This window comes from Bos javanicus, chromosome 1 (genome assembly GCF_032452875.1).
Source record: "Bos javanicus breed banteng chromosome 1, ARS-OSU_banteng_1.0, whole genome shotgun sequence".
NCBI classification, from domain to species: Eukaryota; Metazoa; Chordata; class Mammalia; order Artiodactyla; family Bovidae; genus Bos; species Bos javanicus.
This window is the reverse complement of record NC_083868.1, coordinates 94,450,625-94,474,515: the sequence shown is the minus strand read 5'-3', so window position 1 is coordinate 94,474,515 and position 23,891 is coordinate 94,450,625. Positions and strand designations below refer to the sequence as shown.

Below are 23,891 nucleotides of genomic sequence, written 5' to 3'. Positions count from 1 at the left end.
ATTAATTTATTTTAATTGGAGGATAATTACTTTACAATATTGTGGTGTTTTTTGCCATACATCAATGTGAATCAGCCACCAGTGCACATGTGTCCCCCTATCCTGACATTCCTTCCCACCTCCCTCCTCACTCCATCCCTCTGGATTGTTCTAGAGCACCGACTTTGAGTGCCCTGCTTCATGCATTGAACTTGCACTGGTCATCTGTTTTATATATGGTAATATACATGTTTCAGTGCTATGCTCTCAAGTCATCCCACCTTCACCTTCTCCCACATAGTCCAAGTCCGTTCTTTACATCGATGTCTCTTTTGCTGCCTTGCATATAGGATTGTCATTACCGTCTTTCTAAATTCCATATATATGCATTAGTATACTTATTGATGTTTCTCTTTCTGACTTACTTTACTCTGTATAATAGGCCCCAGTTTGATCCACCTCATTAGAACTGACTCAAATGTATTCCTTTAATGGCTGAGTAATATTCCATTGTGTATATATATCACAACTTCCTTATCCATTCATCTGCCAATGGACATCTAGGTTGCTTCCATGTCCTAGCTATTGTGAACAGTGCTGCAATAAACACTGGGGTAGATGTGTCTCTTTCACTTCTGGTTTCCTCAGTATATAGGCCCAGCATTGGAACTGCTGGGTTGTATGGCAGTTCTATTCCCAGTTTTTAAGGAATCTCCATACCATGTTTCACAGTGGCTGTATCAGTTTGCATTCCCATGAGCAATGCAAAAGGGTTCCCTTTTCTCCATACCCTCTCCAGCATTTATTGTTTGTAGACTTTTGATGGCAACAATTCTGGCAGGTGTGAGATGATACCTCATGTGGTTTTGATTTGCATTCATCTAATAGTGATGTTGAGCATCTTTTCATGTGTTTATTAGCCATCTATATGTCTTCTTTCCGGAGAAGGCAATGGCACCCCACTCCAGTACTCTTGCCTGGAGAATCCCAGGGATGGGGGAGCCTGGTGGGCTGCTGTCTCTGGGGTCACACAGAGTCGGACATGACTGAAGCGACTTAGCAGCAGCAGCAGCATGTCTTCTTTGGAAAAATGTCTGTTTAGTTCTTTGACACACTTTTTGGTTGGGTTGTTCATTTTTCTGGTGCTGAGCTGCATGAGCTGCTTGTATAGTTTGGAGATAAAATCTTTGTCAGTTGTTTCATTTGCTCTTATTTTCTCCCATTCTGAAGGCTGCCTTTTCACCTTGCTTATAGTTTCCTTCATTGTGCAAAAGCTTTTAAATTTAATGAGGTCCCATTTGTTTGTCTTTATTTTCATTACTCTGGGAGGTGGGTCATAGAGGATCTTGCTGTGATTTATGTCAAAGAGTGTTCTGATTATGTTTTCCTCTGAAAGTTTTATAGTTTCTGGTCTTATATTTAGATTTTTAATCCATTTTGAGTTCATTTTTGTTATGGTATTAGAAAGTGTTCTAGTTTCATTCTTTTACACATGGTTTACCAATTTTCCCAGCACTACTTGTTAAAGAGATTGTATTTTCTCTATTATATATTTGCCTCCTTTGTCAAAGATAAGGTGTCCATAGATGCGTGGATTTATCGCTGGGTTTCTATTTTGTTCCATTGATCTATATTTCTGTTTTTGTGCCAGTACCATACTTTCTTGATGACTGTAGGTTTGTAGTATAGTCTGAAGTCAGGAAGGTTAATTCCTTCAGTTCCATTCTTCTTTCTCAAGGTTGCTTTGGCTATTTGAGGTTTTTTGTGTTTCCATACAAATTGTGAAATTATTTGTTCTAGTTCTGTGACAGATACCATTGGTAGTTTGATAGGGATTGTGCTGAATCTATAGATTGCTTTGGGTGGTATACTCATTTCACTATACTGATTCTTCCAGTCCATGAACATGGTATATTTCCCCATCTATTTGTGTCATTTTTGTTTTGTTTCAAAAGTGTTTTATAGTTTCATCAGTTCAGTTCAGTTCAGTCGCTCAGTCATGTCCGACTCTTTGATCTCTCTATATAGGTCTTTTGTTTATTTAGGTAAATTAATTCCTAAGTATTTTATTCTTTTTGTTGCAATGGTGAATGGGATTGTTTCCTTAATTTCTCTTTCTGTTTTTTTCATTGTTAGTGTATAGGAATGCAAGGGACTTCTGTGTATTAATTTTATATCCTGCAACTTTACCATATTGATTAGGTCTAGTAATTTTCTGGTATGCCTTTAGGGTTTTCTATGTAGAGGATCATATCATCTGCAAACAGTGAGAGTTTTACTTCTTCTTTTCCAATATGGATTCCTTTTATTTCTTTTTCTTCTCTGATTGCTGTGGCTAGGACTTCCAAAACTATGTTGGAATTCAACTATGTATTTCTGTTTTTGCCTGCTGGATATCTTAATTTCTGATAAAAAGGTGTTAAAATCCCCAACCATAATGGTGGGTTCATCTATTTCTCTGTGCATTTCTATAGTTTTTGTTCCATATATTTTGATCCTCTGTTGTTAGGCACATACAATACCTACATTAAAGACTGTCATATATTTTTGAAGTATTGATTCATTTACCATTATGTAATGTTCCTCAAGATATTAAGAAGAGGTGGCAAGAATACACAAAAGAATTGTACAAAAAAGATCTTCATGACCCAGATAATCACAATGGTGTGATCACTCACCTAGAGCCAGGTATGCTGGAATGTGAAGTCAAGTGGACTTTAGGAAGCATCACTATGAACAAAGCTAGTGGAGGTGATGGAATTCCAATTGAGGTATTTAATATCCTAAAAGATGATGCTGTGAAAGTGCTTCACTCAATATGTCAGCAAATTTGGAAAACTCAGCAATGGCCACGGGACTGGAAAATATCAATTTTCATTCCAATCCCAAAGAAAGGCAATGCCAAAGAATGCTCAAACTACTGCACAATTGCACTCATCTCACACACTAGTAAAGTAATGCTCAAAATTCTCCATGCCAGGCTTTAGCTATACTTGAACCATAAACTTCCAGATGTTCAAGCTGGTTTTAGAAAAGGCTGAGGAACCAGAGATCAAGTTGCCAACATCTGTTGGATCATTGAAAAAGCAAGAGAGTTCCAGAAAAACATCTATTTCCATTTTGTTGACTATGCCAAAGCCTTTGACTGTGTGGATCACAATAAACTGTGGGAAATTCTGAAAGAGATGGGAATATGAGACCACCTGACCTGTCTTTTGAGAAACCTGTATGCAGGTCAGGAAGCAACAGTTAGAACTGGACATGGAACAACAGACTGGTTCCAAATAGGAAAAGGAGTACCTCAAGGCTGGATATTGAAGGACTGATGTTGAAGCTGAAACTCCAATACTTTGGCCACATGATGCAAAGAGCTGACTCATTTGAAAAGACCCTGATGCTGGAAAAATTGAGGGCAGGAGGAGAAGGGGAAAACAGAGGATGAGATAGTTGGCATCACCAACTCAATGGACATGGGTTTGGGTAAACTCCAGGCGTTGGTGTTGGACAGGGAGGCCTGGTGTGCTGTGGCTCATGGGTTCGCAAAGAGTCGGGTATGACTGAGTGACTGCACTGAACTTAATGTTCCTCTTCGGGGCTTCCCAGGTTGTTCTAGCGGTAAAGAACCCTCCTGCCAGTGTAGGAGATATAGGAGATGCAGGTTTGATACCTCCAGGATCAAAGGAAGATCCTGGAGGGGGACATGGCAACCTACTCCAGTATTCTTGCCTGGAGAATACCCATAGAGAAAGGAGCCTGGTGGGCTACAGTCCATAGAGTCACAAAGAGTCAGACACAACTGAAGTGACTTAGCACACATGCACAATGCCTCTCTTTATCCCTGAAAACTTTCCTTGGTCTGAAGTCAGCTCTATCTAAAATTCATATGGATACTCCCACTTTCCTTTGATTGGTGTTAGCATGGTATATCTCTCTACATTTACTTTTAAAATATAGACATCTTTATATTTAAATTCAGTCTCTTGTAGATAGGACTTAGGTATTATTTTCTGATCCACTTTGACAGTCTCTGTCTTTTATTGGTATATTTATAACATTTACAATGATTATGATGTAGTTAGATTAATATTGACCATATTTATTATTGTTTTCTAATGTCATTACTCCTATTTTTATCTTTCACATTTTTCTTGCCTTTTGTGTTTTTGGTTGAGCATTTTACATGATTTATATTTTTTCTCCATATCAGTTATACTTTCTTTTTTTACTTTTTCAGTGGTTGCCCTAGAATTTCCACTATACATTTACAGCCAATTCAAGTACACTTTCAAATAAAGCTATACCATTCCACAGATAATGCAAGGACTTTAAAACAGCAGAATAATCTTAATTCATATCTCCTGTCCCTTGTATCATTACTGTCATTCACTGCATTGATCTAAGTATACATAGGTGCCTATATACATAAACACAAGCTTTCATAATTGAATAGATTTTTGCTATCATTTTTTCAATAAACTTATCAGTCAGTTCATTTGAGAGTACATGTTTTTATTTTACCTTCACTTATTCGTTCTTTCATGGTGTCCCTGTTTGCAGATCTGAGTTTCTGATCTATATCATTTTCTTTTTCTTTGAAGAACTCTTTCTAAAAAAACATTTCTTGCAGGGCAGATCTACTGGCAACAGATTTTCTCAATTTTTGCTTGTCTGAGAAAGTCTTTATTTCTCCTTCACTTTTGAAGGATACTTTTGCAAGATACAGAATTAAAGGTTGGTAGGGTTTTCTTCTCAACAACTTAAATATTTCATCCACTTTCTTCTTGCTTGCATGCTTTCTGAAGAGTCAGTTCAGTTCAGTTCAGTTGCTCAGTTGTGTCTGACTCTTTGCGACCCCATGAACCACAGCACACCAGGCCTCCCAGTCCATCACCAACTCTCGGAGTCCACCCAAACCCATGTCCATCGAGTTGGTGTGATGTCATCCAACCATCTCATCCTCTGTCATCCCCTTCTCCTCCTGCCTTCAATCTTTCCCAACATCAGGGTCTTTTCAAATGAATCAATTCTTCCCATTAGGTGGACAAAGTATTGGAGTTTCAGCTTCAACATCAGTCCTACCAATGAACACCCAGGACTGATCTCCTTTAGGATGGACTGGTTGGATCTCCTTACAGTCCAAGGGACAATCAAGAGTCTTCTCCATCACCACAGTTCAAAAGCATCAATTCTTCGGCGCTCAGCTTTCTTCACAGTCCAACTCTCACATACATACATGACCACTAGAAAAACCATACCTTGACTAGATGGACCTTTGTTGACAAAATAATGTCTCTGCTTTTTAATATGCTGTCTAGGTTGGTCATAACTTTCCTTCCAAGGAGCATCTTTTAATTTCATGGCTGCATTCTGAGAAGTAATCAGATGTAATTCTTATCTTTGCTTCTCTGTTTGTGATACTTTTTTTCTTGTGGCTTCTTTTCAGAATTTTTTCTTCATCTTTTCATTTCTGTGATTTAAAAATTATATGCTGAGATGTATTTTTTTTTGGCATTTGTCCTGCTTTCTGTTCTCTAGGCTTCTTTGATCTGTGTTTTGGTGTCTGACAGTAATATTTTGAAATTCTCAGTGATTGCTTCACATATTGCTTCTGTTCCTTTCTTCTCCTTCTGGTATTCCCATTACATGTCTTTTATACCTTTTACAGTTTTCCCACAGCTCTTAGATATTCTCTTATGTTTTTTTCTATCACTTTTTTCTTTTCAGTAATCCATTTTGAAAATTCTTATTTTTATATCCTCAAGTTCAGAGATTCTTTATTCAGCTATATATATACTCTACTAATAAGATCAAAAACATTCTTCATTTCTGTTAGTGTTTTAATCTCTAGAAGTTTTCTCTTTCTTAGAATGTTTATTTCTCTGCTTATATTATCCATCTGTTCTTGCATGTTATTTATTTTCTTTTAAAAGTCCTTTAGTATATTAATTATGTATTTTTTAAAAGTTCCCATTCTGATGATTCCCACTTTCTTGTCACATATGATTATGATTCTGATGCTTGTTCAGTTTCTTCAAACTGTGTCTATTTGCTTTTTAGTATGCATCATAAGTTTCTGTTACAATGGGGACATGATGTAATGGGTAGAAGAAACTGTAGTAAATAGGCTTTTGGTATGTAGTGGTAAGGTGTTGGAGGAGGGGAAGCATTATGAAGTCCTAATATTAGTTCTCAATTGATGATTTACATTAGGTGAACCTGGGCTTTTGGACTGTGAGCATCACTAATACTTTCCAGTTTGTATCCCCACTCACTTTTTAGGCATGACAGAATGGCTAGAAAGGACTGGCATTGTGTATTTCTCTTCCTCCAGGTATGTTAGGCTCTGGTAAACTATGTTCACTTGAAAGCAGGGTCTGTTGCAGAATTCTCTGGAATATTTCAAAATGGTTTCTTTTCCTTTCCTTCTGCTGGAAACATGAAGGAATTTTTCTCCTGTATTCACTGGGAGGACCTGGTGGAGCACTTGGAGATAAAACTTACAAAAGTGTAGGGGTTTCCCTATGACTGAGGCCCTCCACACCCTGAAAATTTTAGTTCTCAGGGTTTTCAACCTGAGCCTCTTGAGAAATTTGTACGCAGGTCAAGAAGCAACAGTTAGAACTGGACATGGAACAACAGATGCAGAGTACATCATGAGAAATGCTGGACTGGATGAAGCACAAGCTGGAATCAAGATTGTCAGGAGAAATATCAAAAACCTCAGATATGCAGATTACACCACACTTATGGCTGAAAGCAAAGAAGAACTAAAGAGCCTCTTGATGAAAGTGAAAGAGGAGAGTGAAAAAGTTGGCTTAAAGCTCAACATTCAGAAAATTAAGATCATGGCATCGGGTCCCATCACTTCATGGCAAATGGATGGGGAAACAGCAGAAACAGTGGCAGATTTAGTTTTTTTTGTACTCCAAAATCACTGCAGATGGTGATTGCAGCCATAAAAAAAAAAGACACTTATTCCTTGGAAGAAAAGTTATGACCAACCTAGACAGCATATTAAAAAGCAGAGACATTACTTTGCCAACAAAGGTCCATCTAGTCAAGGCTATGGTTTTCCAGTAGTCATGTATGGATGTGAGAGTTGGATTATAAAGAAAGCTGAATGCCGAAGAATTGATGCTTTTGAACTGTGGTGTTGGAGAAGAGTCTTGAGAGTCCCTTGGACTGCAAGGGGATCTAACCAGTCCATCCTAAAGGAGATCAGTCCTGGGTGTTCATTTGTAAGACTGATGTTGAAGCTGAAACTCCAATACTTTGTCCACCTGATGGGAAGAATTGACTCATTTGAAAAGATTCTGATGCTGGGAAAGATTGAAGGCAGGAGGAGAAGGGGATGACAGAAGATGAGATGGTTGGATGGCATCACCAACTCAATGGACATGGGTTTGGGTGGACTCTGGGAGTTGGTGATGGACAGGGCAGCCTGGCATGCTGCAGTCCATGGGGTTGCAAAGAGTCGCACATGACTGAGCGACTTAACTGAACTGAGGGTTTTCAACAATAAGCCTCCAGAAATTTGTCAGTTACAGTTCAGATTTTCCTATCCCAGCATTGATTTTTATGGAGGATTCTGCTCAGAGATTTAACCTCCAGTAGCTTGTGATTCTCTTTGTCTATCTCTCCTATTTTGGGACAGCAGGTTTGGTTTGTGGTTATATTTACTGGTTTAGTAACTGTATTTTAACAAGACATGTGCATGGTGGGTAGGAGACATAGTTTGAGGTCTAAGAATAGTGAAGACCAAATAGAAGACCACCTGCATAATGGTTTTTTAATTAAATAATGTGTTCAATGAAAGAAGAAACTCTTACAGAGAAAAATAGTGAAACTTCATGCCAGTCTTGACATTGAATCCTGGTGGAGCACAGGAAGAATTTACAAATCTTCTTTGGAAATTCCTAACCAGAACTTAACACTACTCTGGTTTGGAATTCAAATTCACCCTTTGTAAAATTTTTGTGGAAGAGTAAAATGTCAACAAGAGATAAAACATTCTTGAAAAAGAGTCAGTGGGGGAACTTTTCTTTGCTATATATCAAGATATATTATAAATCCATCCTATGTAGGATAGTGTGGTTTTAGCAATGTAACAGACAAATAGATGAATGAATAGAAATCAGACCAGAAATCAACATATTCATATGTGTACTGATCTAGACAGAACCAACACTGAAGATCAATAGAAAAAGGATTTAGTAGGATAATGTTAAGATAATTTACTATCCATTGAGGGAAAAATATGATAATAGATTCCTACCTCACACCATACATAAAAATTGATTGTTCTTGAGTGAAAACTTTAAAGGCAAAGAGAACATTTAAAAAATTTTTGAAGACAATATAGGAGGCTACCTCAAGAATTTAGAATAGAAGAAAATTTCTTATAGGGCAAATCATAAAGAAATTGTACACATTTGATTACACTAAAACTAATTAAGTCCTTAGGCTTATTTTTTTAATTAAAAAATACCATGAAGAGAATGATTATATAGGCCATAAGTTGGAAGAAATACTTGCAACAAAAGTGATTAGTACCTAGAGTATATAAAAAGGCCATAAATTTAATGGTAAAAAGACAATTCAATAAGAAATGAGCAAAAGATAAAAGCACATATCACTGATGAAGAAACATGATTGACCAATAAATATTAAAAATACACAGGCTCATTAGTAATAACAATAAAGGAAGAAAATGTAAATCACAATGCAATGCCATTTCAAACTTGTCCAAATATTAAAAAATCTGGCAATACAAAGTGAGTTTTTTTGTGTGTGCAGGAATAGGCATTTGATGATAAGATTAAACTCGAATTTCGTATTTGCTACTTATCAATGGTATGATTTTTGACAAGTCATTCAAGCTCTAACTTACATTTCTTCACCTACAAAATGCAGAATATAATTTCTTTCAGAGCTGAAAGAAACAAAGATGATGCAAGACAAGCATCTGGCTTGTCAGACTTTGACAATTCTGGCAAAGAACAGGGGTTCATAGATGATGGTTGCTAAAACTGAGATAAATTGGGGTAATAGGAGAGTAGTCGAATGTTTATACCAAAGTTTCACCCAACAGAATTAATTCAGAGTAAAGGTATTAGAATTTTAAACCTTATCTTCAAAGCTTGTAACAACAGTAGCAGCAGCAGCAATAATTCATTGAGGACTTACTATGTGCCAGGCACTGAGTTTAATGCTTATATTCATTATTTTATTTACTCCTTATGCTTACTTTGTAAGGTAGTATTATTATCTTCATTTTATGGTTGAGGAAATTGAAACTCAGAGAGCTTACTTAATTTACTTACCCAGGGTCATATTTAGCCCAGGGAGTGGAACACAATTTTCCTGGCTTGACTATATTTTCTAGTGTATATAATTTCTCTTTAGCAGGCAGAAACAAAATCAGAACTTTTGACTTATAAGCAATTTTCACAATTAGTGGCATCAAACTTAAATTATGTGCAAAATAATATGATGAACCATGCCAGTATTTACCAAAAAAAAAAAAAAGTGAAGAGTTTTGGTTGGAGTTTCTGGCAATGTTAGGATTCCTAGCTTAAATCTTTTGTCAAGTGATTGCTATTTTTGAGAGAATTGTGGAAAGGAAAAAAAAGGAAGAATGGGAGTAAAAACCAGGTGACCTGAACACTTTTCTTTCTCTGTGTAATTTGAAATTATACCTGACAACCTTGGAGACCTCCACATTGTAATTTGCTTTGGGAATAATTGAAATATTACTCAGGTGGAAACAGGAAGCTTGAATTCACAGTATATTCATACACGTACACAATTTTTTAAAAAGTTAGAGTCTTGCCCCTTTTAACTCCTTAAAGCAGCCATAATCTTGTCCTTCAACCTGTATGTTAACAGTGGTTTTCAAAAACACAGATGTGCTGACTCTCAGAGTGAGATAGGGTCTTGGGGTGCCAACTTGTCTCTTGTAGTGCAGTATTTCAGCTAAAGGATTGCTCAACAAATTCTGGTTTCAATGTTGAGAAACTCACTCTCTTGGAGGGAGCTTCATCTATCTTCTAAGAGCTATAATTGTTAATAACAACAGAAATGATGATGATACTCATTTTTTATTGAGAGTTTATGATATGCCAAGCACTGTGCTAAGTGCACAATAAAATTGTCTCATTTATCCTCATAATAACCTCTGTGACACAGATACTACTATTATCTCCAATTTACAGATTGAAAACATAGGGGTTTTGATCCATATATCATAATTGTAACATTTACAGACTTTAAACTCTAGTTTACTTGACAACACTTAGATATTAGAAAACAGCACAGAACTCTGAGTTCAACTGCAGCTCCTTAGGATTAAACTTACAAATTTTTAATCCTGTTGTAGAAAATAGGGAATCGGGTGGATTTCTGATTGAAGGGAAGAGGCGAGGGAAGAGATTTTTATTTCTTCACATTTTAAGCATGACTATTCTAGGGCCTTTCTGCATTTTCTCTTATGTTCTCGTCACTGCTCCACTCACTTTTTTTTTTTTTTTTAAAGATGCAGGGTTGGATCTATAGCAAAGAAAATCTTTCTCTGTACTCTGTACTATATGCTTTCTAGACCAATATTTGCAGAAAGTGCACACAGTCCATGAACTGTGCATTTTAAAATTAGTTTAGAAATGTTTAAAGGTAATGCAAATGTGTAGCCTATCATTCAAAAGAGAAAAGGGACAGAAATAATTATCATTATAAATGTAAGCAAGATGGAGAATTCACGAAGTCAATCAATGTTTGTTTTTCCCTAATGGATTTTCAGATGTTTTTAACAGCCTGAGTCAATTTTTTTTTCTATATTGATGTAAGATTATGTATCCTTGCAATAATTTACTTATAATTTGGATCATGTCCAAAACTTTTCTTAAGGCAGCAGAATTGCTTTTTAAGCCACCTGATGTCATTACAGCCTTATATTTAGTGTTTTTATTATAAAATTAGACATTTATAAATCTGCAATTTTAAATCCTTAAGACTTAATAAATGGCTAGAACTTGAAGCTGTAGTATGTTTCAAGCTTACTTTTTCCTTGAAATAACAAATACAACACCTTACATACATAAAAATTGGGTGGGCTGTTGTCTTATAGTTAGATATTTAGCCTAAGTCATGTGAAATGACTAAATATCTCTTTAATAATCTCAGTTTTAGAAATCACACCTAAGGAACACTTTTACGATATTTAGGGTTCATGCAGATTTGTCATATGTAGGGAAGAGGAAAGTCAATTTAGTGGTGGAATGATCATGCCTAATTGTATGTTACATGTGACTGACTAATGCCAGACCACACTCAAGCTGTTCTCACAGTGGTGAACCGCCTCCTGTAAAGAGAAAGAAAGCCCTTCAGGCAGACAGCCAATTTAAGAATAAAAATCAGCCTGTAGTCTTCATTTAATCTATTTGTGGGCATAAATGAGAACTTACTGTAACCAAAAAATCCTGTGATGTATTTTTAGCATCTTGCCTGGTGAATGAATGGATTTTACACTTCCAACTGAATCAGAACTGTAAAAATGAGCTCCCAGCACTGCTATCGTCTCTTCAGAATTGCTTGAGTCTACCTGTCAGTATATTCTCCTCCTTTGCAAGATACATAATAATCTCATTTAAAATCATAGAGTCCCATGACACCAAAAAAGCTGACACAGTTTCTTCCTGCTTGCTGTTGTACTACTATACCTAAGTGATTATCTACAGCAACACCACTGTTTTATGTCACCAGATTTCTAAACAAACACTTCAGTTTATTTTTAGATCACTCTTTTCTTTTGACAGATTATAATTTATATTAGCATATGCATTATTTCCAATTTCCAGTATGATCAACTTCATAAGAAAACAACCACCACAAAATCAAAACCTTAAATCCTCTGCTGAGTCTCAAGAAACTTACCTACTGCCATCTCTCCCAACCTCTACTATTTGAATTGTCAGTGAGAGTAGCTATGAATTAATGCATCTTAAAGTTTTATGTCTTGATTTGGCTTAACAGTAGCATACTGTTCGGCAAAGGAACGACCTTGGAACATCCTGATATTCATACAGAGCCCAGACCTTAAGTGTTTATACTAATTCAAATATTGGTACTCTAATGTGTTATACCTTAGGCATAGCTGGCGATTCAGTTCTAAAAGATTCTGTGTTTTAAGGAATTTAGTGTTTGAGATTTTCATTTATATTCACCCATAGAGCAGATTTCCTGAAAATTCAAGTATTCAAATTTGTCTCAGAGTTTCAAAAATAAAACAAAAGCAGATGTAATCATTGATCGGTTAAATCAATGACAGTTATCAAGGAGAGTCAAAGTCTTACAGAACAAATGAGATGCTTTGAGAATGGCTTATTGAAACAAGGGGATGCACAGAAGGAAGGGACTTTTTTCCCAGAAAAAGTATTGTTGTTTTAGTTGCTAAATTGTGTCCAGAAAAAGATAAGTGGAATAAAGCAAGAAAAAAGGTGAATGGAGAGTAGGAGGATAAGAATGGCCAAAATGGTTAAATAGGAGTGAACTGAAAGACACTATCAGAGGTTAAGCAAGAGAGAGGCAAAGCTGAGAATTAGCTGTGAGGGAGAAAATTCATAGTGTATCAATAAACAGACTGATACAACCAATTGTTTTATTTAGTCCTGAAAGGCATATGTAATATACAACAGCTCTGCAATCTAATGTGTCATTTAGTGCAGTGTTTTAAGAGCAAAGATGAAAACATTTAGAGCACATATTATGTTATTTAATCTGTTTCTCACAATATTACATGTGTTGTTAAGTTGCTAAGTCATGTCCAACTCTTTGTGACCCCATGGACTGAAGCATGCCAGGCTCCTCTGTCCTTCACTATCTCCTGGAGTTTGCTCAAATTCATGTGCATTGAGTCAGTGATGCTATCTAACCATCTCATCCTCTATCACCATCTTCCCCTTTAGCTTTTCCGTCTTTCCCAGCACTGGGGTCTTTTCCAATGAGTTGGCTCTTCCCATCAAGTGGCCAAAGTATTGGAGTTTCAGCTTTTGCATCAGCCTTTCCAATGAATATCCAACATTGATTTCCTCCAGGATTAACTGATTTGATCTCCTTGCATTCCAGGGCACTATCAAGAGTCTTCTTCAGCACCACAGTTCAAAAGCATCAGTTCTTCAATGCTCAGCCTTTTTTATGATTTCTCACATCTGTATATGACTCCTGGAAAAACCATAACTTTGACTGTATGGACCTTTGTTGGCAAAGTAATGTCTCTGCTTTTTAATACACTGTCTAGGTTTGTCATAGTTTTTCTTCCTAGGAGAAAGCGTGTTTTAATTTCATGGTGGCAGTCACCATCTGCACTAATTTTGGGACCTAAGAAAGTAACATGACACTAAATAACATTTCAAAATGTAGAGCAGACCAGATTTGTTGTAGATGATAAGTAAACTAAAGCTAATGAACTCTCTAAGATAACACCTTTTTCTAACAGTGGTCTGCTGTTTAACATAGTCTAACAATGGATTTCACTCTCACTTTTCACTTTCATGCATTGGAGAAGGAAATGGCAACCCACTCCAGTGTTCTTGCCTGGAGAATCCCAGGGACAGGGGAGCCTCGTGGGCTCCTGACTATGGGGTCACACAGAGTTGGACACGACTGAAGTGACTTAGCAGCAGCAGCAGCAACAATGGACTAAAATCTTACCCCAACTGGCCTTGCACAAAATTTGGTATGGGACAGAGTCCTTATGCTGGTAGAAGGAAGCTCAGCCTTTATTGCTGAGAAATTAAACTCTAGTATCCATTTAGAGCTGGAGAGAGGACTCCATCTGGGCTTTAAATCTGATAGTATGGCCCACAGTCTTCTCTGGGCTCCTGATCAATTCATCAGATGATGAGGTTGTCAAATGACTAATCTGTTAAATTTATAAATATGCTTACTTATTAAGATGGCTTATTTATTTTACTTTTTGAAAACAAATCTTTTTTTAAGCTCTGTATCCTGGTTCATGTTTTTTAAAAAATGTTATTGGGTATAATTGATTTATGATGTTGTGTTAGTTTCAGGTATACAGCAAAGTCAATCTGTTATACAGATACCCACACATTTTTAGATTCTTTTCCTATAGGCAATTACAGGGTATTGAGTAGAGTTCTCTGTGCTATACAGTAGGTCTGTATTAGGTAACTATTTTATATATAGTAGTGTGTATATGTCAATCCCTAGCTTCCAGTTTATTCCCCACCCTCTTACCCTGCAGTAATCATAAATTTATTTTCTACATCTTTAATTCTGTTTCGTTTTGGTAGATAAGTTCATTTATAGACTTTTTTTTTAAAGATTCCGTGTATAAATGATATCATTTGATATCCTAAGACAGTTTAACTTCTTAGAAAATTTATAATAATCCTATAGGATCCAGGTCTCCAGAATTCTGGGGCCTATGATTTCTCTCTGTTCTTCAGTCTCCCCTCTGTGAAATACACAGCCCAGATTGTGCCATGTTGCCCATTGTCCATTTCCCCTATTTTGGCTTTTTCTAGCGTCAGGAGGTAAAGTAAAAAGCTGTTAAGATCACCTCATTAAATGCAAGTTGTTGTAAATGCTATAAATACTTAAAACTACATTTTATCACACAGGCAAATTTGGTCACCCTTCAGAAACTGGGGAATGAATCCTAAAAATGATAAAGTGTTTTAAAAAATGACTTTCAAAGTAGAAAGAAATTAGTTTAAATTGTTAAACTTCCAAATTAAAATTTTGGTTATGTTACTTAGACTAAACAGTCATAGAGTATTCAAGAATAGTAGAGTAATAATCATACACACAAGAGTATATTTTTAAGAATCAATCATTCTATAACCTTAGCTTTTGAAGGACTGAAAATTTTCAAAAATTAAAAAGGTTTGCTAAATGTATTCATGAGGAATATATACATATAAATGTATTCATATTAATATTAATTAGTCAATAATATTATTTCTTAGAGTAAGGTTTTAGTAAACTTTAAATTTGGTGAATTCTGCAAATTGGTCACTTGACCAGTTGATTCTTCAGTGAATTGTATTTTCATGAACGGGATTACTTAAACTTCCTTAAGATGACACTGTGTTTGAAAAACTAGTAATAATTGCCAACATTCAAAAGTCAAGAAATTTCTTGGAAAGCTCTGAAATATTATACTATTTCTTAGAGACTCAAAAATCTACAACATTTGATTGTTATATCCTGTATTTCTATATAGCAACATTAATTGGACCTGAATAAGGTTACTCCTTTCATACTGTGTGGCCAGTGTGCTCTTGACAGTCCTGATTTATGCCTGTTTCCCTGTTATAATTCTTAAAAGTGCCCACTTTCACTATCACAATGTTCAGTCTGAAAAATGAATTGTATGGTGACTCTAGTTAGTGAGCTCCAGTGTTCTGTATTTTATATAACATCCTTTTATCTTATAATTGGTCCCCTTCACACATCATCTGCATGGGCTTTGTAAGCATTTGAATGTATTATTCCTGCTCTAGTCTCCCATGATCTAATTCATGAGCAACTGCTGCTGCTACTGCTAAGTCACTTCAGTCATGTCCGACTCTGTGCAACCCCATAGACGGCAGCCCACCAGGCTCCCCTGTTCCTGAGATTCTCCAGGCAAGAACACTGGAGTCGGTTGCCATTTCCTTCTCCAATGCATGAAAGTGAAAAGTGAAAGTGAATTTGCTCAGTCGTGTCCAACCTTCAGCGATCCCATGGACTGCAGCCTTTCAGGCTCCTCTGTCCATGGGATTTTCCAGGCAAGAGTACTGGAGTGGGGTGCCATTGCCTTCTCTGCATGTATGAGGAAACACACAGCTAATTCTTCCTTAGTGATGGATAAAGAGGCTTTGTTGTGTTTCTCTCCCTTACTGTTATCTTCTGTTTGCTATCCCTTACACAACATGGTCTTCAACATTCTGTGCAATGTCATCTATTTTTTGCCCCATGAATCTTCATTATAGGAGGCATGATTATATCATATGACTTTACCATTAAGTACACACTCTTGTATCTCTTTTTCAACCAGGATTGTACCAACCATTTCATGTAATATTGCCTTACTGATGAAGCTAAGTGGTTATTAACCACAAACTCAAAAACTAGCTAATTTAATTTGTAAACTGCAAATTTGGTTTGTGCCAAGTGCTATGCTAGTTGATGAATATATAGAGATGTACTAATATTATCAAAAGTCATTAGTTCTCTTCATAAAATAGTCTTGACTTTGGTTTGCTTTTTTACATCTGTATATATAGTTTCTTGTCTTATCTTTCTTATGAAGGTAAGTCAAATTGTGTGTGTGTTGGAGGAGGGACAGATTTCAGCAAGGACATTCTGCTTCAACACACTTATAGAGATAGAAACAGAAATGTTAAAGGGCTAGGCTGTTGACTATTTCAAGTAGGCCTCACAGATTTACTGTTTCTTGGGTAATTACAGTAATCTCAATTTAGATTTATGGTATAAAAATGTGATTTCATCAATTTAACTGGTGTCAGGTGTCTTCTTTGGCCACCTGATGCAAAGAGCCAATTCATTGGAAAAGATCCTGATGCTGGGAAAGATTGAGAGCAGGAGAAGAGGGCAGCAGAGGATGAGATGGTTGGATGGCATCATCAACTCAATGGACATGAGTCTGATCTAAATCTGGGAGTTAGTGAAGGACAGGGAAGCCTGGAGTCTTGCAGTCCAAAAGGGTCCCAAAGAGTCAGAACAACTGAGCAACTGAAAAACAACAACAAGGTATTTTTTTGAGGGTGACTAGCATTCCTGTAGAACCTAAATCAAAAATAAATATCCTTATTTTTATTCTGCTTTCTACCATTTATATATGCTAGCTCTTTCTTCTGGTAGGATGTTTCTGAAAAGATATTGACCAATAAAATAAAAGGACCTTCCTATTGTCATAAACCTGACTGATAACCTCTATTCAGTTACATTTCCTATAGGCTCTCTGATTGAGAATCTGAGATTTTGTGAAACTGTCTTAGATGTCTTTTTTGGTCTATTCATTAGGAATTCCTTCCTGAATAGATCTGGTTAGGCTTTAGCTTAGTTCAGTTCAGTTCAGTCACTCAGTAGTAACCAACTCTTTGCGACCCCGTGGACTGCACTACGCTAGGCTTCCCTGTCCATCACCAACTCCCAGAGCTTACTCAAACTCATGTCCATTGAGTCGGTGATGCCATCCAACCAACCCCTGTCGTCCATTTCTCCTCCCTCCTTCAATCATTCCCAGCATCACGTCTTTTCCAATGAGTCAGTTTTTTGCATCAGGTGGCCAAGTATTGGAGTTTCAGCTTCAGCATCAGTCCTTCCAATGAATATTCAGGACTGATTTCCTTTAGGATGGACTGGTTGGATCTGCTTGCTGTCCAAGGGACTCCCAAGAGTCTTCTCCAACACCACAGTTCAAAAGCATCAATTCTTCAGCACTCAGCTTTCTTTACAGTCCAACTGTCACATCCATACATGACTGCTGGAGAAACGATAGCTTTGACTAGACAGACCTTTATTAGCAAAGTAATGTCTCGGCTTTTTAATATGCTGTCTAGGTTGGTCATAGCTTTTCTTCCAAGGAGCAAGCATCTTTTAATTTCATGGCTGCAATCACCATCTGCAGTGATTTTGGAGCCCCCAAAATAAAGTCTGTCACTGTTTCCATTGTTTCTTCATCTATTTGCCATGAAGTGATGGGACCAGATTCTGTGATCTTAGTTTTCTGAATGTTGAGCTTTAAGTTAACTTTTTCACTCTCTTCTTTCATTTTCATCAAGAGACTCTTTAGTTCTTCACTTTCTGCCATAAGGGTGGTATCATCTACATATCTGAGGTTATTGATAATTCTCCTGGCAATTTTGATTCCAGCTTGTGCTTCATCCAGTCCAGCATTTCTCATGATGTACTCTGCATATAAATTAAATAAGCAGGGTTACAATATACAGCCTTGACATACTCCTTTCCTGATCTGGAACCAGTCTGTTCTTCCATGTCCAGTTCTAACTGTTGCTTCCTGACCTGCATACAGGTTTCTCAAGAGGCAGGTCAGGTGGTCTGGTATTCCCATCTCTTTCAGAATTTTCTACAGTTTGTTGTGACCCACATAGTCAAAAGCTTTGGCATATTCAATACAGCAAAAATAGATGTATTTCTGGAACTCTCTCACTTTTTCTATAATCCAGCAGATGTTGGCAATTTGATCTATGGTTCCTCTGCCTTTTCTAAAACCAGCTTGAACATCTGGAAATTCACAGTTCATGTATTGCTGAAGCCTGGCTTGGAGGAATTTGTGCATTACTTTGCTAGCATGTGAGATGAGTGCAATTGTATGGTAGTTTGAACATTCTTTGGGATTGCGTTTCTTTGGGATTGGAATGAAAATTGACCTTTTCCAGTCCTGTGGCCACTGCTGAGTTTTCCAAATTTGCTGGCATATTGAGTGAAGCACTTTCACAGCATCATATTTTAGGATTTGTGATAGCTCAACTCGAATTCCATCACCTCTACTAGTTTTGTTCATAGTGATGCTTCCTAAAGCCCACTTGACTTTGCATCCCAGGATTTCTGGTTCTAGGTGAGTGATTACACCATTGTGATTATCTGGCTCAGATGATCTCTTTTGTACAGTTCTTCTGTGTATTCTTGACACTTCTTAATATCTTCTGCTTCTGTTAGGTCCATAATCATTTCTGTCCTTTATTGTGCCCATCTTTGTATGAAATGTTCCCTTGGTATCTCTAATTTTCTTGAAGAGATCTCTAGTATTTCCCATTCTATTGTCTTCCTCTATTTCTTTGCACTGATCTCTGAGGAAGGCTTTCTTATCTCTCCTTGCTATTCTTTGGAACTCTGCATTTAAATGGGTATATTTTTCCTTTTCTCCTTTGTGTTTTGCTTCTGTTCTTTTCACAGCTATTTGTAAGCCCTCCTCAGACAACCATTTTGCCTTTTTGCATTTCTTTTTTTGGGGAAGGGGACGATCTTGGTCACTGCCTCCTGTACAATGTCATGAATCTCCGTCCATAGTTCTACAGGAACTCTGTATCAGATCTAATCCCTTGAATCTATTTGTCAGTCCACTGTATAATCATAAGGTATTTGATTTAGGTCATACCCGAATGGTTAGGCTTAGAAAATTTTAAATAGTCCATTTCCTAGGGACTAGTTATAAATACACTATCTTGGACCAGATGGGAGATGACCTACATGACTGGGAATCATGGTTTTAAAACTTACTGTGTTACATGGTAATGGCATTCTTTTGTATTTGCTTGGTGCCTTTCAACCTCAGAAGCATGCCTACTCGGCTCCTTAGAGAAAATATCTTGATGTGTGGGCTTTTTCAATGGGTTTTCATATAATGTGTTTGTAAGAGCCCTGAACCAAAACTACCTAAGTATCCAAGCAATTAATTGATAAGTATGAATGCTTAATATATTGATTTGTATTTATTGTTTTACACTAGAAATCAAATAGTTAAGAGACACTAAGATATTAATGTTCTTGGGTCATATTATTCTTTCCCTAGAGGGGAAAAAAGGATGGCCAATACTCTATATTGAGGACGATAATTGCCAAGGAAACCAAGATGAAAAATACTTGAATTTGAAAGTAATTGTATCTGCTTCTCTGTTGGAAAGTCCATACCAGTATAGCCAACAGTTATTAGGAAACTTCTCAAGGAGTATTGTCAAGTTAGCCATCAAATGATATGAAACAGATGCACTTATTACACTTCAGGGATATTATGTCGAGGGAAATGGATGTTTCATGCCAATACTGCCTGTAGGTACTGACAAATTCTTAATTTTCTAGTTCTCATTGTTTGTTCATTTGTTTTAGGAACCATAAAGAATTTTTATCACCAGTGTAACTCAAATGGTTAGGTTTGATACAATTAAGTTATAGTCAATGATCTTCTGGTGTCTGGCTCTCCCCTAAACTCCAAAATCATGGATTTGAAGCATTTGCGAATTTATATAGTATACATTCTCCCAGCAACACTAATTTCTTTCACAGTAAACAACTGGCTCTCCTAATGTTCCTGAATATTTAACAATGGGCTCTCTAGAGTCGGTACAAGTTAACCTAAGTGTATTACTAGCAGTTTTAACTAGTTGCAATCTAGTTCTGAAGTTGCATCTAGCTTTCTCCTGTTATTTTTTTGATTAGATTCAGAAAACACATTAATGAACTACCTCTTAAAGAAAATTATTTACAGATAACTGTACTGTATCTGTTTATGCTAAACTGATTAGATTTGTTTGTAGTTAATGACTTTTACAGACAGAAGGAAGCTTACTATCATCTCTTAAATACCCTTTCATTCACATAGTACGTGTAGGCAGAAAATAAGCCACAGGGATAACTCAGTAAAGAACATAAAAAGTAGAAGAAGTTGTATGTGGCTAACGTAAGAAAACATTTAGGAAATGAGTATAAGGAAAAATAAAATGTATAAATGAGATTGATAGAGACATATTTTGAATTTTAAAAGAGGACATTACCACACGGATAAATAGATAGTGTGACTTATCTATTGTGGTTGACTGTGAATAGAGTATTGTGATTAATTCAGTCTTCCATGTCCATCATTTAATTGAGTTCAAGTAATACCTGCTGCTGCTGCTGCTGCTGTGTCGCTTCAGTCGTGTCCGACTCTGTGCGACCCCATAGATGGCAGTCCACCAGGATCCCCCGTCCCTGGGATTCTCCAAGCAAGAACACTGGAGTGGGTTGCCATTTCCTTCTCCAATGCATGAGAGTGAAAAGTGAAAGTAAAGTCACTCAGTCGTGTCCGACCCTTAGCGACCCCATGGACTGCAGCCTACCAGGCTCCTGCGTCCATGGGATTCTCCATGCAAGAGTACTGGAGTGGGGTGCCATTTAATACCTAGGACTGTCTTATAGAATGCATGTCAAACTCATAGTATCAATTTTATGAAATCACTTTATTACTATTTATATTATTTATTATTTAAATTTCTTAAAGTTTTCATTTTCTAAGAAAGTATTATTTATATATATTATAGAGATAGTAGCCACCAGCAACCTAGGCTCCCCATTCCTATTACTATGGATTTCTCCCTAGGAGTTATGTTTGGAGTGTATGTAGAAACCACTCACACTTTATTGATGAAATCCTTGGATGGTAAATTGGCTGGATAAGAAACAATAGATACCTATACAATAAGAGATGAAGAAAATTCTTTGAGAGAATTTAACAAAGGGAAGGGGAGTCTAATATGATGATCTTAACTCAGGAATAAAAAGCCTTCATTGCCACAGGTGCAAAGGAATTCTGAGTGTAGCATGGAGGCTGTTACACAAGTCTTGTAATTCTTTGCCATAAGTCTAGGTTCTGGGGATGAGAATATCAGGAGCTGCTTCACTAGGTTTTTATGAAACATATTGCAGGTCCAAGAGACAATACTTTAGGACACCTCTTAAAACGCTTGGTGTTATAGCTTAGACCATCTTTTCTAGAAATGGGCTGCTGAGATCCTTTTCATGTGGTTGGGTTTTATTTCCAGAACTCAAGAAAGAGAGGGTCACAAAATTGTGTCATTACAACTAGGATCAGGAATGTACTTGAGAGCAAGAGGTCAAGTTCATTTCTAATCTTCCCTGGAAGTTTTCCCATCATTATCAGTGACCTCATGGCTGGAAAGTTTGAATTTTCCCAAGAGCTATGAACACAGAGTGGCTTTAATTAAAGAAAAAGATAGTCAATAATTGTTGGTTTGACATTTATAAGACAATAATTCTGGTAAAATCATATTCCATGAGAGAAATGGAAAGTTCTATTATGCTATTACCAGAAGCTGAGAATGAAATTAATTTAACTTGAAATAAATCTTCACAAAAGTTATAATAAACATACCGGGCAGCTTCTGAATATCTCTCCAGACATCTAAACACTGTTGCCTGACGAAGATGATTTCGGAAATAGGCAGGGTTTAAAACAATGCTCCTGAAAAGATAAAAGAAATGCAAATGTTATTAAGCTCTTAAAAGTCAATTTCCAGAAGTGTATAGGAATGAAATAGCAATCATCCAATTTTACATACATCTATTTTAAAAGACACTAGGAAATGGATCATTTTTTCTTCCTGTAATTGTCAGTTAAGATAAATAAACAAGCATTATTGAAAATTAAGTTTGCATGATAAAAGCAATTTTATTTATAACACTGGCTAACTTTTATAGCTATAACAATGATAAAGAATTTGAATCCAACTTTTATTACATATAAGACATGTGTTATTTTATTTGTCATATGCTGATAAATTAGGCAAAAATCTCAGATTGTGGTCTATCTACCCATAATGAAGAAGGAGATTGTTAGCTGCTGGATTTCAGTTAAATGAGTGGAACTGGAATAGGTGACTTGTTCGTTTGCAATCCATGTTGGGTTCTGTGCCTTCTCCCAGTTGGACAATTGTAGTGAAATGGTAGGAACTCTGTACCATTGGGTAAGGATTCTGGTCCTCACCTTGCCACTTTTGGTAAGGCCCTTGTTTACTTTGGGTTTACATTTTCTTTTGCTGAAATTTCAAGGCTTGATTTTGGATAAGATTATTTATCCTTGCTTGCTGATTCTTCCATTATCTCACAGAGTTTTGGAGTCACAATCCAAGCTCAGATGAGAAGATGATCACTCCACAGCTGCCTTCTTTCCCTAGAGATAAACTGGTAGCTCTTCTTTTCCCTTGCTTCCCTGAAAGCCAGGCACTGCTCAAAGCTTTTGATATAATGAGGTAAGCTAGACAGATGAAGAGCACAACTCATCACCAAATGAGGAGAGAGCCATTAGTGAAAGTTTGAGGGATAGCTTGTATCAGAATGTGTTGTGTTTGTGGATGTAAGATACATAATGTTATAGAACGGACACAGGACTATTAAACAATTTTTTTGTGTGTGCCTGCTTTTACAAGTTGATGTGGAGAAGGCAATGGCACCCCACTCCAGTACTCTTGCCTGGAAAATCCCATGGATGGAGGAGCCTGGTGGGCTGCAGTCCATGGGGTCTTGAAGAGTCAGACACAACTGAGCGACTTCACTTTCACTTTTCACTTTCCTGCATTGGAGAAGGAAATGGCAACCCACTCCAGTGTTCTTGCCTGGAGAATCCCAGGGATGGGGGAGCTTGGTGGGCTGCCGTCTGTGGGGTCACACAGAGTCGGACACGACTGAAGTGACTTAGCAGCAGCAGCAGCAGCTTTAACAAGTTGATAAGAATCACTTAGAATTAGTCTATTAATGAAGGAAGTGATTCTCGATCTTTTTTTTTTTTTTTTTTTGAGAGGTTCACAAATTGGAGAATTAAAGCTGTGAACCTCTGTCTAAAAAAATGCACATAAACATGGTTGCCTAAATTCAGGGAATTCATGTGATCCTTTAAGGCTATTCATGAACTCGAGATTGAGAAAAACATACAGACAAGAATAATCCCATTCCCAGAAACATTGCTTATGGAAAGAATAAAATAAAAAAGCTGCATCTATCTGACCCACATAGAGTCATAGAATTATATGATGATGAGGTGAATTGATTGACTAGTTTAGCTCGCTTTAAACACACGTGAATAGAATCCAGAAAGACTAACGGACCCTTCTAAAGTCATTCATAGTTGGCTGCAATGCTGCTTCAAGTTTATTATTATGTTTCTCCTCTCCTAGCCTCAGCACTTCGTAAGTTATCTTACTCCTTCTCTGTGATGATTTCTGAATTAAAGAAGCCTGGGTCAGTAAAGTTTTACTACATTCTATGACTAGAAATTTGTACAAATACATACATTAATCCTGCAAGAACACAGACCATTTGCTTTACTGATTTCTGATTAAACTGTTGAAAATTTAAAGCCTATTCCATGAGTT

The 23,891-nt window shown here is 36.8% G+C and overlaps 1 protein-coding gene across 3 annotated transcripts in view; it reads right to left on the bottom strand.

Moving 5' to 3' along the window:
• SPATA16 (spermatogenesis associated 16) overlaps positions 1 to 23,891 on the bottom strand; it is a 275,661-nt gene that overhangs the window by 130,406 nt on the left and 121,364 nt on the right. For all 3 annotated transcript variants that reach the window (XM_061415522.1, XM_061415539.1, XM_061415531.1), the window contains exon 4: positions 21,896 to 21,985. In XM_061415522.1, the coding sequence (XP_061271506.1) occupies positions 21,896 to 21,985 (90 nt within the window). The remainder of the gene's footprint in view (positions 1 to 21,895; positions 21,986 to 23,891) is intronic.